At 36.7% G+C, this 12,489-nt stretch overlaps 2 protein-coding genes across 2 annotated transcripts; one reads left to right on the forward strand and one right to left on the reverse strand.

The window, feature by feature from the left end:
- Nucleotides 1-1,420: 1,420 nt before the first annotated feature.
- Nucleotides 1,421-5,906, reverse strand: med6 (mediator complex subunit 6). The gene is made up of 8 exons (XM_014975907.2): nucleotides 5,825-5,906; nucleotides 4,786-4,945; nucleotides 4,223-4,314; nucleotides 4,014-4,096; nucleotides 3,816-3,924; nucleotides 2,240-2,355; nucleotides 2,112-2,139; nucleotides 1,421-2,019 (listed from the first exon to the last, which is right to left on the reverse strand). Exons 1-8 carry the CDS (start codon nucleotides 5,844-5,846, stop codon nucleotides 1,889-1,891), a joined length of 741 nt encoding a protein of 246 aa, XP_014831393.1. The 5' UTR covers nucleotides 5,847-5,906; the 3' UTR covers nucleotides 1,421-1,888.
- A 208-nt stretch (nucleotides 5,907-6,114) lies between these two features.
- ttc9 (tetratricopeptide repeat domain 9) lies at nucleotides 6,115-11,892 on the forward strand. Its single transcript, XM_014971491.2, has 3 exons — nucleotides 6,115-8,345; nucleotides 9,512-9,694; nucleotides 11,021-11,892. Exons 1-3 carry the CDS (start codon nucleotides 7,850-7,852, stop codon nucleotides 11,101-11,103), a joined length of 762 nt encoding a protein of 253 aa, XP_014826977.2. The 5' UTR covers nucleotides 6,115-7,849; the 3' UTR covers nucleotides 11,104-11,892.
- The last annotated feature ends 597 nt before the right edge of the window (nucleotides 11,893-12,489 follow it).

A 12,489-nucleotide genomic window follows, 5' to 3' on the forward strand; every position in this document is an offset into this window, starting at 1 on the left:
TGTAAGTGGCAAATTAATTTTACAAATCAATAGAAGTCTACTTGGGAACGGCGTTCTTAGAATAAAAGAATCACTACTAATAATTGTGTCCCATATTGATTAGTCATATATCATCCAAATAAATATATGGTAATTTTATAAGTAGAAAAAAATCAAGAGTCCGCTGTTCAAAATAAGCTCGAACACAGTGCGCTTAAAATCCATGTCAACATCTCCTATTTTACCCCCGGAAATATACCAAAATATTTTAGCAAATTCAAATTTACTTTCTAAGAATTAAAACGTATTCATTTCGGAATTTTTTTTAACTAAGTTTTATTTAAGGGTGGCTGTGAAAATAATGTCACCATATATTACATCTTCTTTTTCAAATTTCCATTATTTTAATAGTAGCTTAACATACAGCAATAATTAAATTACAGTTAACTATATATTAATTAATATGTAGTTAACATTATTCATTATTATAATATAATGTATTATTGTATTATGTATTTATTATATATAATGAATGTCTATTAATGCATTTATTATTATAGAAAAATAATAAATGTATTATTATTTAGATCTGCTTGTTAAAAATACAGAGTGGCGAAGTGTCCAATCTTTGTCCATTGTATTTTCATCTACAAGCCTCTAGAGCTCGTGACCTACAAACCTTAAAACATTGCCACTTCCAATATGGACGCCGTTGACACTCATGAAACTTCTGTTCTTATATATCTATGAACGTCATGGGAAAAATAATGGGAAGATGGAAAATAATCAAGAAAATATGTTCGTTGCTTACGATATTTATTTTTTCCCATATCTATCTTTTTAGTAATAATGCTCAATTTTAATGTCTAGCAATGTTTTAAAACAACATATTTAAATCGGATTACTATTGTTGAAGGCAGACAGCAGAAAGGCTCAATGGAACGATAGAGACACCTAGTGATGAGTTTTTAAAATTCAAACTTTTTTGATGGGTGCTAAAATTGTTCTACCTCAACACATTTTCGTTGAAATATTTATTTTTCTCGTTACACACACAAAAAAAATATGAAAAAAAATCTCTAGAAGACAGGGCCAGACTAAAACAACTAATCAAAATTGAAGGTTGGATGGAAGGATGTTGTCCAATTATCTGTTATTCTGTATTTTCACTGCATATAAACCTTTCTGATTCTGGTACGGCTATAAAACATCATTGTAGTTACAAACCTAATTTTGAACATTTCATCAGCAAACTTAAAAGGGTTCTACTAAGCACACGAAGAAAACCATTTATCCTCAAACCCTCTCGATGCTTTTACCCATAAGCAACTTTTGCTGCTTCCTTGACTTGCGGACAAGGAAGCAGCAAAGTGCTGTGGTGTGTTTATGACAATAGGAAACTACAACTCATCAAAACTCATCAAATGAAGAAACAAATATATACATTTACTCAATAATTTTATTACAAAATAAAGTAAGCGTGGTGGGGGTTTTTTTTTTAGAAACAGCTGAAAGGGAGCAGGCTCTGAAACTGTCCTTTGAAATCAATACAACAACAACAAAAACGTGTGCCGACATTAAAAAGTCAGCTGGCACTAATGCTCACCTCTGCGAATCGTCAAAAAAAAAAAAAAAAAAATCCACATTAACGATCCCACTGACGTAACCCGGGTCGGCCATGTTTTCAGTCCGGCTGCCCTGAAACGCACTTCACTCTAAGTTCCTCCTCCAAGTCTACAAAAAGAGATGGATGCCCTTTTGTCCAAGTTCAGTAAGAAAAAAAAAAAAAAAAAAAAAAGCAGAGTAGACAAGGTTGCATTTTTTGGAGAAAGGGGGGGAAGCACAACTCCCAGAGGGCAGCTGTTCTCTCAGTTAAGGAAGTGGAATACAATGTCGCTCCGTTTTCCCGTTACTGCAGCCTCGCCCTCTTCTCAGGCGGAGGTTTGCTCGGCGGAGCCGGTGCTGACGACTTGGTGGCCGGCTCCCGCTCCTCTTGTTTCGCAGCTTCTGTGGGAGGTTCAGGCTCCTTCTTTACCTCAACTGAAACATAGGTTGGAGTCGATTAATATGAAGAATTCGCCTAAACGTACACATTTTCAGATTCAAAATTTTATGTCTATATAATATGATACCTGGAATTGGTTTGTCGCCAGGCTTAGGCTGAAATCAGAGACAAAAAACACATTGGCAATCATTTGCGAGATGTTTGGTTTCAATAAAAACTCTAGTATGAATAATTATGTAGAAATACTATATGCACCTGGTAGAAAGTTGGTGGAAACTTTGATCTGAGGTCCAGAAGCAGTGTGTCAACGCGATGCCTCTGGAACAGAGAACTAGGCTCCTCCTTCTTCTTGGATTTAGGCTTCGTTTTCTCTGTAACAAGCGACAAAGTTAGTCATGAAACCTTTGAGAAAGGCGGAAAAACTAGAAAGTAATGTGGGACATGTTTTTGGATGTGCATGGTTGAATAGTTCTGACGCATACAGGGCTTTGCAAAAAGTATTTACACCCATTCAGATTTTCTGAATTTATGCTTTCTTACTAAAATTGCGTTTCCAAATCTTAGTGGAAGGTTTGTTCAATAAAACGTTAAAAAAAGGAAAAGGAAAAAAAAGTGTGTTGTCTCTTAAAGAGAGGGATTTCACATTTTAAGCATTTTGTATTAGTCATATGTTCTTTGATCGACAAGTTTTGTTTTTAACCACCGTTGGTGGAAGCAGTGAAATTTAGCGCCACGGCCTCTAGTTAAACATTAATTGTTGGTGTGTTGTTTTTATTGTGACTTGCGGTAAAATGTATTACACATTGGGTCACGAATAAAAATTTGAATCTACAACATGCAGGACTGTGGCCCCGGTGGTTTAGATCGCAGCATATTTAAAAGCAGCCCAGTCAAAGTCGAGACCTAACAGCGAATCTGTGATTAGGCTTGAAAGTGGATATTTACAGACACTCTCCATCCAATTCGACATAGATGGAGCAAATCTTTGAAGAATAATAGGCCCACATTTCAGTCTTGATATGTTACAAAACTGGCAGAGACAAACCAAAACACCTGGAGATGTATTTACTGCAAAAGGCCACTTTGTAAAGTGTCGACTCAGGCAGGCTAAAAGCTTCCTCAAGCCGTCAAATCCCAATAAAACCCACTGAAGTTGGTGGTTGTAACAAGACGAAATGTAAACAAAAAAAAAAATTTAAATAAAAGAGTGGTATGTTGGGATGCACTGATCCAATTTTTTCACTTCCAACACTGATAAAGATATCTGAAATTTAGCATCGGTTGATACCGATTTAATACATTGACTTTTTTTTTTTTTTTACATAGACATAGATGTACTGAATTACAATTTTTTTCATAACTCGTCAGTACATCACATTTAAATACACCAACAGCTTCACTAGGTTTGGTCAAATATGTAAAAATAACTTTCATTTATTCAGTCAGTGCAATTAGGAGTAGAATAGTCAATGTAAAATAAATAAATTGAAACTGACAAAAAACAATTGGCTCACTACACAAATGTAATAAATAAACTGAAACAAACTTTCTTTCAAATAGTTCAGAAAGTACAATTAGGAACTCTAAATATAAGTTGTAAAATAAATGATAAAGCATGACGCCGCTCAGAGCACAAAGCATAGAATTAGATTGAACATTGTCATCCATAACCGATGTTGAGTTTATTTTTTTCCAATATCGGGACCGATACAAATATCAATCTTGGATCGGTGCATATCTAGAGGTAGGAATACATTCACAAAGGGGCTGCATATTTCAGTTATCAACCAACCACAGGTTGGGAATATAAGTAAAAAAAAAAAGATCCAACCTCTTTCCTCCTGATCCTTAAAGTGCCACCAGTATCCTTTGGAGGGGTGATAGCGGCAGTACGACATGGCCTCGTCGAAAGCCGACTGGATGCCATGGACTGCAGAAAGCTAAACCAGCATAGAATAAATAAAAGAGGACAAAAGCTTAATGTTAGCACACCAAAAGACTAACAGCAGTTATAATTAACCACACTTACCACTCTGGAGCTGATAACCGTCCCCAGGTCTGGAGCCTGATACACCACTCCCGCTATGATGTAGTAGTCAGCCAAAGGAATCACTAGAAAATGTTAGACGGAGATTTTTACATGTAGCAGGATGGAAAAATCTTAGTATCAATGTTTCAAATATAAAGTTCAAGCACTGGCTACAACGCAGCGGTGGTGTGGCGTGCATCTCCGCTCACCTTGTGTTGGAGACTGCCGCTGCTGCTTACGGATGATGTAGAGAATTGGTTCCTGAGCGTGAAGGAGAATATACTCCACTCCCACCATCTGACTGGAAATAAAAACAACATGGAGGGCAAACAGCTTTCAGTATCATCCTCACTTTGAGGACAAACTTCAGGTTTTGTTTTGGGTTTTTTTTAACACATGGCTATAGCCGGTATTCTGAAATAAAATCAGATGATCGATAAGCTGCACCGTGATTAGGCATGCGCAAATTACAACTACCAAAGTTGTAGAGGTTGCAGTTTTTAAACATTTTCCTTCATAATGTAAAACTTAAAAAATAAAAAAAATAAAAAAAAAAAGAGGGAGAGAGAAAGTAGCAGAGTTAATATGGGAGGAAGCTAAACACTGAGTTAATAAGCAGGACCCAGGAAACCTTAGAGATTTGGAGTTTCTGTGTCACATCCAGTTCCAATTCTGTGCATCGATTTCAGTTTACGGTTATGCTTTTGGCAAGTCTAAGAAGAAGAAAAAAAATCAATACAAAAATAAGCGTAGTCATAAAATATAAACTTACTTGAGGTGCTCCAGAGTGAGCCGCTGCATCTTCACGATCTCGTTGTTGCAGGTTCGGTCATAGAACGGGTTGCTCCTCTCGGAGAAGTAGTCCAGAACATTCCCGGGATTGAGAATCGGCACCCAGCCGCTGTCCACCCACGATATGCCCAGGAGGTTGTCTGCAAAGTTACCAACACAACATGCAATAACTACTGAAACAGTTATTGCTTCACTGGCAAGTAACCAATGGGCAGTATTGTTACATTTCACACTTCTCCTGTTTTTAAAATCTTGAAAATGTTTTAACGGACAGTTTTGTTATGGTCATGTTCAATAAATTATACACTAACACAATACTGAAACTGGCTTCTAATTGATAAGCGTGGTAGAAAACTATTTTACTTATTTTTTTTTAGCACTGGTTCTACTTTACAAATGTCAATCAGGATGGAAGCTTTAAGCAAACATTGTGATATTTAATATCTTTATCCTGTTTGCAAAAATATATGTATAGCTATGCTCTTTTTTTCTATTTCAACTTTATCCTCATCACACCACAGTTTTAAAACAGTTAAAAATACTGACATGTAAACCTATTATGTGCAAGCAAAACGTCATAAGAATTTTGTATTTATCTACAATCCAACAGTATCTAAAAAGCTGGAATTTGTTTATAGATATGAGTGGCAATGAATACCTCATTTTAATTCCCTGCAATTTGACACACGAATATACCAGAAATAATAAGTTAAAGAAGCTGAATCCTTAAGAGCAAAAACAAACAAACAAACAAACAAACAAATAAAAAAACCAACAACAATTACTACACTGTAAAAGAAATGAAGTCTGAAACCAAATAACATAAGAACACTGGAGCTATCAAAGCTAGCTGGCATGCTAACGTTACCTTGCAGCGTTACTAAATGCCTTTAAAACACACCAACTCTAAATTCAAGCTTTATTCCATTCGTTTCACATTAGACTCGGTTAATTAAAATTATTAAATCTTAAATAAACCAGATAGCGCGTTCCACATAGCAATACAATAATTAGCCTACCTCTGAAATCAACCGACGCCATGATAGTAAACAAATGGTCTCTTAAAAATTGCGTCTTTGCTGTCCATCGTGTCGCAGCTTGATGACGCAACCCATTGGAAGTCGTTACTGCTCAATACTCATTTAAAACATACGTTTTACTTCCATAATATCACTTAGGTCAAATCTTTTACGAGCTACTTTGTTGTATTTTTGTATTTTTCAGTAGTATGCCTTTGCAGCAAACTTCACTTTATGTTTCACATTTGTACATTTTAGTACCATTAAGATACAATAAGCTTTTTCAAGTTATGTTAAAATTACTGACAGGTAAATGTGCAAATATTAATTTTCTATTTAGAAACACATTAATCTTGGTGTGAAGGAAATATTTAATGTATTGTTTTGTCAGTTAAAAAAATTAATTTATGTTTTGATGTCTTAGATTAACCTGCCAGGAACTGAGATGTAAATTATAACTGATTTTTACAATGGAGCTTGAAGTTTCAATTTTATTTTATTTTTTTACTCAATTAGGAACAAGAAGAACCAAAAGACAACTTGTCCAGTCAAAACAAGCAGCTATTAAAGATTTAGGCAGAATATAATTTCATATGCCACCCCCTGTTCATCACCCTCCCCTTCATGCACTGAATTTGGGTCATGATTCAAACATTCCACTGAGAAATGGAGCGCTTATTCAAGAAGCTGATTCATCACCACTTCTCACTGATTCCTAATAGGTGAATTCATGTGTATTAGCAGTTAATACTCTTCTATACTTTGCTGTGTTTGTTCATAAATAGCTCTTCAGTAAAGTATTAAAGCATATATGTGTATTTCATGTATTATTGATAAACTGCCAAACATTAAACTTTGTGGCATAAAGGTGTTGGCATGTTCTACAGCTGTTATGACCAGTCACTTTAATACACTTTTATACACTTTATTACGTGCAGAATAAAAATCAGATCAAGGCTTTAATGCATTAACAGGTATGATTACTTTTTTTTATTGAGGTTTTTTTTAATTTTCTTTTTTTATTATTCAGTTTTTTTCCAGATTTTGTTTGAAGAATTTCCCAAAAATATTTATTTTTTTCTAATTTGTGCACAGAGAAGAAAAGTGATAGGTGAAATTTTGATTTGGTAAATAAAACCTGTTAAATACATTTTATATATTTCGAGCATTCACCTTAAACAAAGGTAAATATATCAGAACACTGCAAAGCTAATCATTTCATTATTGACTTGTTGTTATTCCATTTTTTTTATTTTAAACTCAAAATTGAAACAATTCAGTTTTTGTACATTTTATTTTTAGATGAACTGAACATTTAGTAAATCCAACTATTTTATTGTGGTGATAATATATTTTTAAGTAATTCAAAAAGATGTATTTTTGTAATTTGAAGTGAAATGAATAATGTTAGAAGAGTCAAGAAATGTATAAAATAACACACATCCTGTTTGGTATGGGGGGAGGGGGGAGTCCTGGTACTGGTTCAGTCCAAGTGTTTGGGTCTTTTATCAGGTCCAGAACTGATTAAGCGACTCCAAATCCATATTACTCAGCTCCACACATCTGGTCGCAAAAATAGCAAATGAGGTGAAATGTAGCGGTTTCTCAATAAAAAGCATCTTGATCTGTAATTACGCCCAACCAATATGAGACGCCCAAAATAAGATAAAGAGAATATAATTTTCTTCTGCCAGGACTTTCTTTTTCAGACTCACAATGAAATCAAACCATTCAGTCGGGGAATTATAATGGATGCACTATTTCTACTTTTTCTTTCTTCGACCAATCGGTTCGTTTCAATAGAAAACACGCGGGGAGCTGGTTACAAGAGAGGAGCGCGCATCGCGCAGCGCAGGTTTGCGCACGGAGAGGACGTAGCTGCGACACTAGCGAGGCGAAAGGCGCGACTACAGCCGATAAGATGCGGTGAAAAGCTCCACTTTCTCCCCCCTTCTACCCAGGCTTTTTTTTTTTAATACCACGGAGTGCCAGGGTAGACGGAAATTACAAGGAAACGGGTCCAAGATGAGTGCGGTCCAGGCTGGAGGCGAAGGGAGGGTGGATAGCGGCAGAGGCAGCCTCACCGCCAGCAGCGGCGGCGGCGTTAGCGGCTCCCCGAGGCTCCATCAGCGCGTCCAGCCCCCCAACAGCGGCAGCCGGACGAAAGATAGCAGAAATCAACAGCAGCAGCAGCTTCAGCTCCAGCAGCAGAGGCATCATGGTGGGTCGATGCTGAAGCAACCATCCCACAATGAGCCAGCTGACGTCGTGAGGCGGGCGCTGGACTTTAAGAGCGAAGGCACTCAGTGCTACAAGGATAAGAAATACAGAGAGGCGATCGGCAAGTACCACCGCGCTCTGCTGGAGATCAAGGGGCTGTGCAGGGTGCTGGGAGATCCGGACCCCGGCCCCAAGTCCACGTCCACCCTCCTGCCGACCATCAGCAAGTCCAGCACGCTGACGGACGAGCAGAAGGGGGCGATGGAGAATGCGGAGCTGGAATGTTACAACAGCTTGGCTGGTAGGAGACGTTTTCCTGTCACAGCTCACTCATTTTATGATTATGGTCTGGCTCACTCATTGTGAGCCAGACCATAAACAGGGGCAGTAGCCCAGGGCACCAATTTTTGGGGGACACCACAGATTTAAAAAACAAAAAAATTGTATGAATCCATGTTTTGCAGACATTATCCTTCATAAAATGCCCATGTCAAGCAGGGTTTCCCCTTGAAATTTTGCTAAGTGTGGTGGTAGGGGGCGCCAGTGCAGTCATCCAGTTTTTGAATAAAAAATCTTAAGTTGACAGGAAAGATGAAGATATTAACACTACATAAACACCAAAGTCTTTAAAAAGGCAAATGTAAAAAAAAAACAACACCAACAAAAAAAAACCAATTAAAATAAATAAATACTTTTTTGGACTTGAGTTGTTTCATCCTAATTAAAAATGTCAAAAAAAAATTTATCCTTTATCTGTGACTTCTAACTTCATTGGCTGAAGTTGTAAGTGTGTCGGCAGGCAGTACTTACGGAGCTCCAGTGAATAAAAAATGACCACTGACCTCAGACTCCCTATGTGTTCACATACGGACCATATTGATGTCATTCTACTTCCAACTGTTTCACCAAAGAGACTCCTTAAGACGTCTTTATTATCACTGTTACTGATGTATATAAACAGTTACTATAGCATATAAAGAGAGAATGCTTAGCGAATGTGGGAATAAGTAAAGCCTGGTGGCCTGCCAGGCTTATAATGCTAAGGGGAAACCCTGTCAATTATTTGAAAATTATGAAGTTATAGTATTTATTTATTTATTCATATTTTGGGAGCAACATGGATGTAGTGGTCAGGGGATGCTATGATATTAAACATACCATTCTCAGTTGGTATCATCAGTTCACACTCAATTATGCAAAGTTTTACAATGTAATGTACTGAAATTTGCAATAGCAAAAAAAAAAATCTATTTTTTTTTTAGCGGATAGGGAACCAAATGGTTTCCAGCCCGGGGGCCCACATCCTTATAAATCCAGCCCTGCTCACAACCCACAACCCTTCTTCTTTACATGGATTAACAAAAATAACCTATTTTAATTTGCATTTTGGAGGAAATACATCATTACGTGCACGAAAGATGAAAAAAGTTCAAACGTGACCTCTCTTAACTTCTTTCTCTGTTCCAGCTTGCCTCTTGCAAATGGAGCTGGTGAACTACGAGCGGGTGAAGGAGTACTGCCTGAAAGTGCTTCTCAAGGAGGGGAAGAACTTCAAAGCCCTTTACCGCTCTGGAGTGGCCTACTACCACCTGGGAGACTACCAGAAGGCCCTGTACTACCTGAAGGAGTCGCACAAACAGGAGCCATCAGGTCAGCAGTCACAGCACTGTTTTTGAAATGGGTGGGGAGAGATGGCTCACCTCCCTGGACGGCAATGATCAGGGGTGCCTCCACTTGAAAAAAAAAAACAAAACAGTAATATCTCAAAGAAAATTTCTGTTGTTTGCTTGCATGTTCAGTCAGTGGAGAATACATGTAGGTTTGAGTGCATATTTATTTATTCGTGTCAGATCAGGCTTTGTCAATAGAATAGTAATGAATTAGTAGATTAATTATTACTCAGTTTAAAAACCGATTAAATATTTCAATCCCAATCAAAGTGGCAGATTGGACTGCTTATTCGAAACCCAAACGTGGTCCACACAAATCCTCGCTCCTCCTTGCGTCATGTCAAAACTAAACTCTCTCCTTCCTGCGTGGATCTGAAAGGATTGTGTCGGGTTCTAGGAGCAGGTAGTGTCTTGCAGAAATGCTTTCCGCCAACAAGGCCGGGCAAGGTACGCCAGGGAGCAAGAGGCAGACGTTGAGTGTGTGTGCTGGGGAGCTCATTATGAGTTAAGAAATTCTGTCATGGGTACAAGCATGAAACTCTGGAGACTCTGGGAAACGAAAACCAGGCTGGGATTGTCGGCAATCATTTAAACATCTAAAGTAGACCGTGCTGTGGAAGATGCTACGCTGTTGTTGTCATCGCTAAAGTTAATCTGTGGGTAGAAATTCTTACAATAAATGAAATTTCAATCGTTTAAGTTTAGGAAGGTTTACAAAATCTTTTTAGAGATAATACATAATCACTCAACTGATTCAGGTTAAGCAGTTCATGTTTTACTTGGAGTTATTAACCCTCCTTGTGTCTTTGTTTAGTAAAGATCTATGTCAACTGGAAGCTAACGGCTAGAGCAAAGTTTAGAAACAACTCAGATTTCAGAAATGTCGTCGTAGTTTATGCAAACAGAAGTATGTTGTTATTGAGACAGGAAATGGAGGTTGGACACGGTGCGCCATCAATCACCTTCCTGTGTGAAACATTGCACTGTGGATGGAACATGTAAAGCAGTTCCCGTCAGAGGAAAGGGGCTCTAGACTCGCCATCAGATTAAACCTCCAGGACCAATTAATCTCAATTTAAACCAAGAAACTCACTTGAAGACGCCAAGGAAGTTCATTAACTGTTGGTTTATCCCTTTAACAGCATTGTCACGCATCTTTTAATGTACACGTTCATCACGATTGAAGGCTGATTGATGTTCTGCCGGAGGATTCCTCATCTGACTGGCCAAATGCCTGTCCTGTGAAAGATTCATGATCATTTTCATGAGAAAATACATCAACGATTTCCTCCCGATTTCTCCACAGACACAAACGCCATCCGCTACATCCAGCTGACAGAGATGAAGATTCGCCGAAATGCCCAGAAGGAAAAGAAAGAAGCGTCATAAGCCGGCGCCTCGCCTGTCATGAGTTGCAGCCCCACTGTGTGCCACTCGGACCTTAAAACATGCCAGAGGTCTTATAGTGTGAAATCATATTTGTTTAGCTTTTCTTTTTTTTTTTTTTTTTTTGCTTTGCACTGCATACGGTTGCCAGTTGTTAAACTTCGTTGTCTGGGTCGGGTCTGTTGTTAGGGAGGTTCGGTTATTTTTGTCCTTCAGAAAAAGAAACCGCACCAAATGTATTTGACAAGAATTTCTAGACACCGCTTTAGCTCTTCGAAACCGATGCACTGCCAGTCCAAACGTTGCACATCCGGGCCGACACCTGTGACGGAAACTGGAGCGACAAGTTCCGGTGTGCTGCGTCACCGTAAGTCGGCACGCGCACTCGCACGAAACGTGCTTCAAATGCCTTCTTAAAAGTGAAACATCACCTTCACTTCTCACCCCTATTATTGTTTGATTATTTAAAAAAAAAAAAAAAAAAAGTAATTTAAATGTTTTTGTCTTCTTGATTATATCTGACGTTAAGGTGCTGTAAGAACACAAAAGAACACCTGGTTCTACACCACCCAGTTCGCGAAGCACACGGTTGTGGTACGACACCAGATACATATCACACATAATATGTAAATAGGCTGTTATGTAAAATCTCGTGGAAATCTATATGAAAAGGGAAACTGTATGTCTTTATTAATGCCAAAACGAAGCACATCACTCAACATTTACTGTATCTTAAAATTCCTTATGTGTATGGTAATAGTATGTGTAATAAACTTGTTTAATAATTACAAATAGTTTTTAATTTTTTTACACATTCATATCCATATAATATAATATGAATTATATGGGTATAATTCATATTATATCCATATAATATGAATTATATATTAATTCATATTATATGGATATAATATGAATTATATCCATATTATATGGATATTATTCATATTATATCCATAATATGAATTATTATGGATATAATTACAAATAGTTTTTAATTTTTTTACACATTCATATCCAAATAATATTAATTATATCCATATAATATGAATTATTATATTCATATTATATGGATATAATATGAATATTATATCCATATAATATATTATTATATAATATATAATTATATAGACTGAAAATGTGTAATATAATTCATATTATATTATATCCATATAATATGAATTATATGGATATAATTCATATTATATCCATATATAATATGGATATAATATATCCATATATTATAACTGTAAAAATAGTTATTTTTTAATAATAACTATTATTAAAAAATTAATAGTTTTTAATTTTTTTACACATTCATATCCAAATAATATTAATTATATCCATATAATATGAATTATATGGATATAATTCATATTATATGGATAT

The sequence above is a fragment of the Poecilia mexicana genome, unplaced genomic scaffold (assembly GCF_051168715.1).
Source record: "Poecilia mexicana isolate PSO_F unplaced genomic scaffold, ASM5116871v1 scaffold_22, whole genome shotgun sequence".
Classification (NCBI taxonomy): domain Eukaryota; kingdom Metazoa; phylum Chordata; class Actinopteri; order Cyprinodontiformes; family Poeciliidae; genus Poecilia; species Poecilia mexicana.

Bases quoted from the DNA above. Each gene is read 5' to 3' on its own strand.
- med6 (XM_014975907.2), bottom strand. From the start codon at position 5,846: ATGGCGTCGGTTGATTTCAGAG. The intron at 4,946-5,824 runs GTAGGCTAATTA...GTAACTTTGCAG, and splicing joins GGCGTCGGTTGATTTCAGAG to ACAACCTCCTGGGCATATCG. The intron at 2,356-3,815 runs GTTGGATCTTTT...CGCTTGTTACAG, and splicing joins TAAGGATCAGGAGGAAAGAG to AGAAAACGAAGCCTAAATCC.
- ttc9 (XM_014971491.2), top strand. From the start codon at position 7,850: ATGAGTGCGGTCCAGGCTGGAGGCGAAGGGAGGGTGGATAGCGGCAGA. The intron at 8,346-9,511 runs GTAGGAGACGTT...TCTCTGTTCCAG, and splicing joins ATGTTACAACAGCTTGGCTG to CTTGCCTCTTGCAAATGGAG. The intron at 9,695-11,020 runs GTCAGCAGTCAC...ATTTCTCCACAG, and splicing joins GCACAAACAGGAGCCATCAG to ACACAAACGCCATCCGCTAC.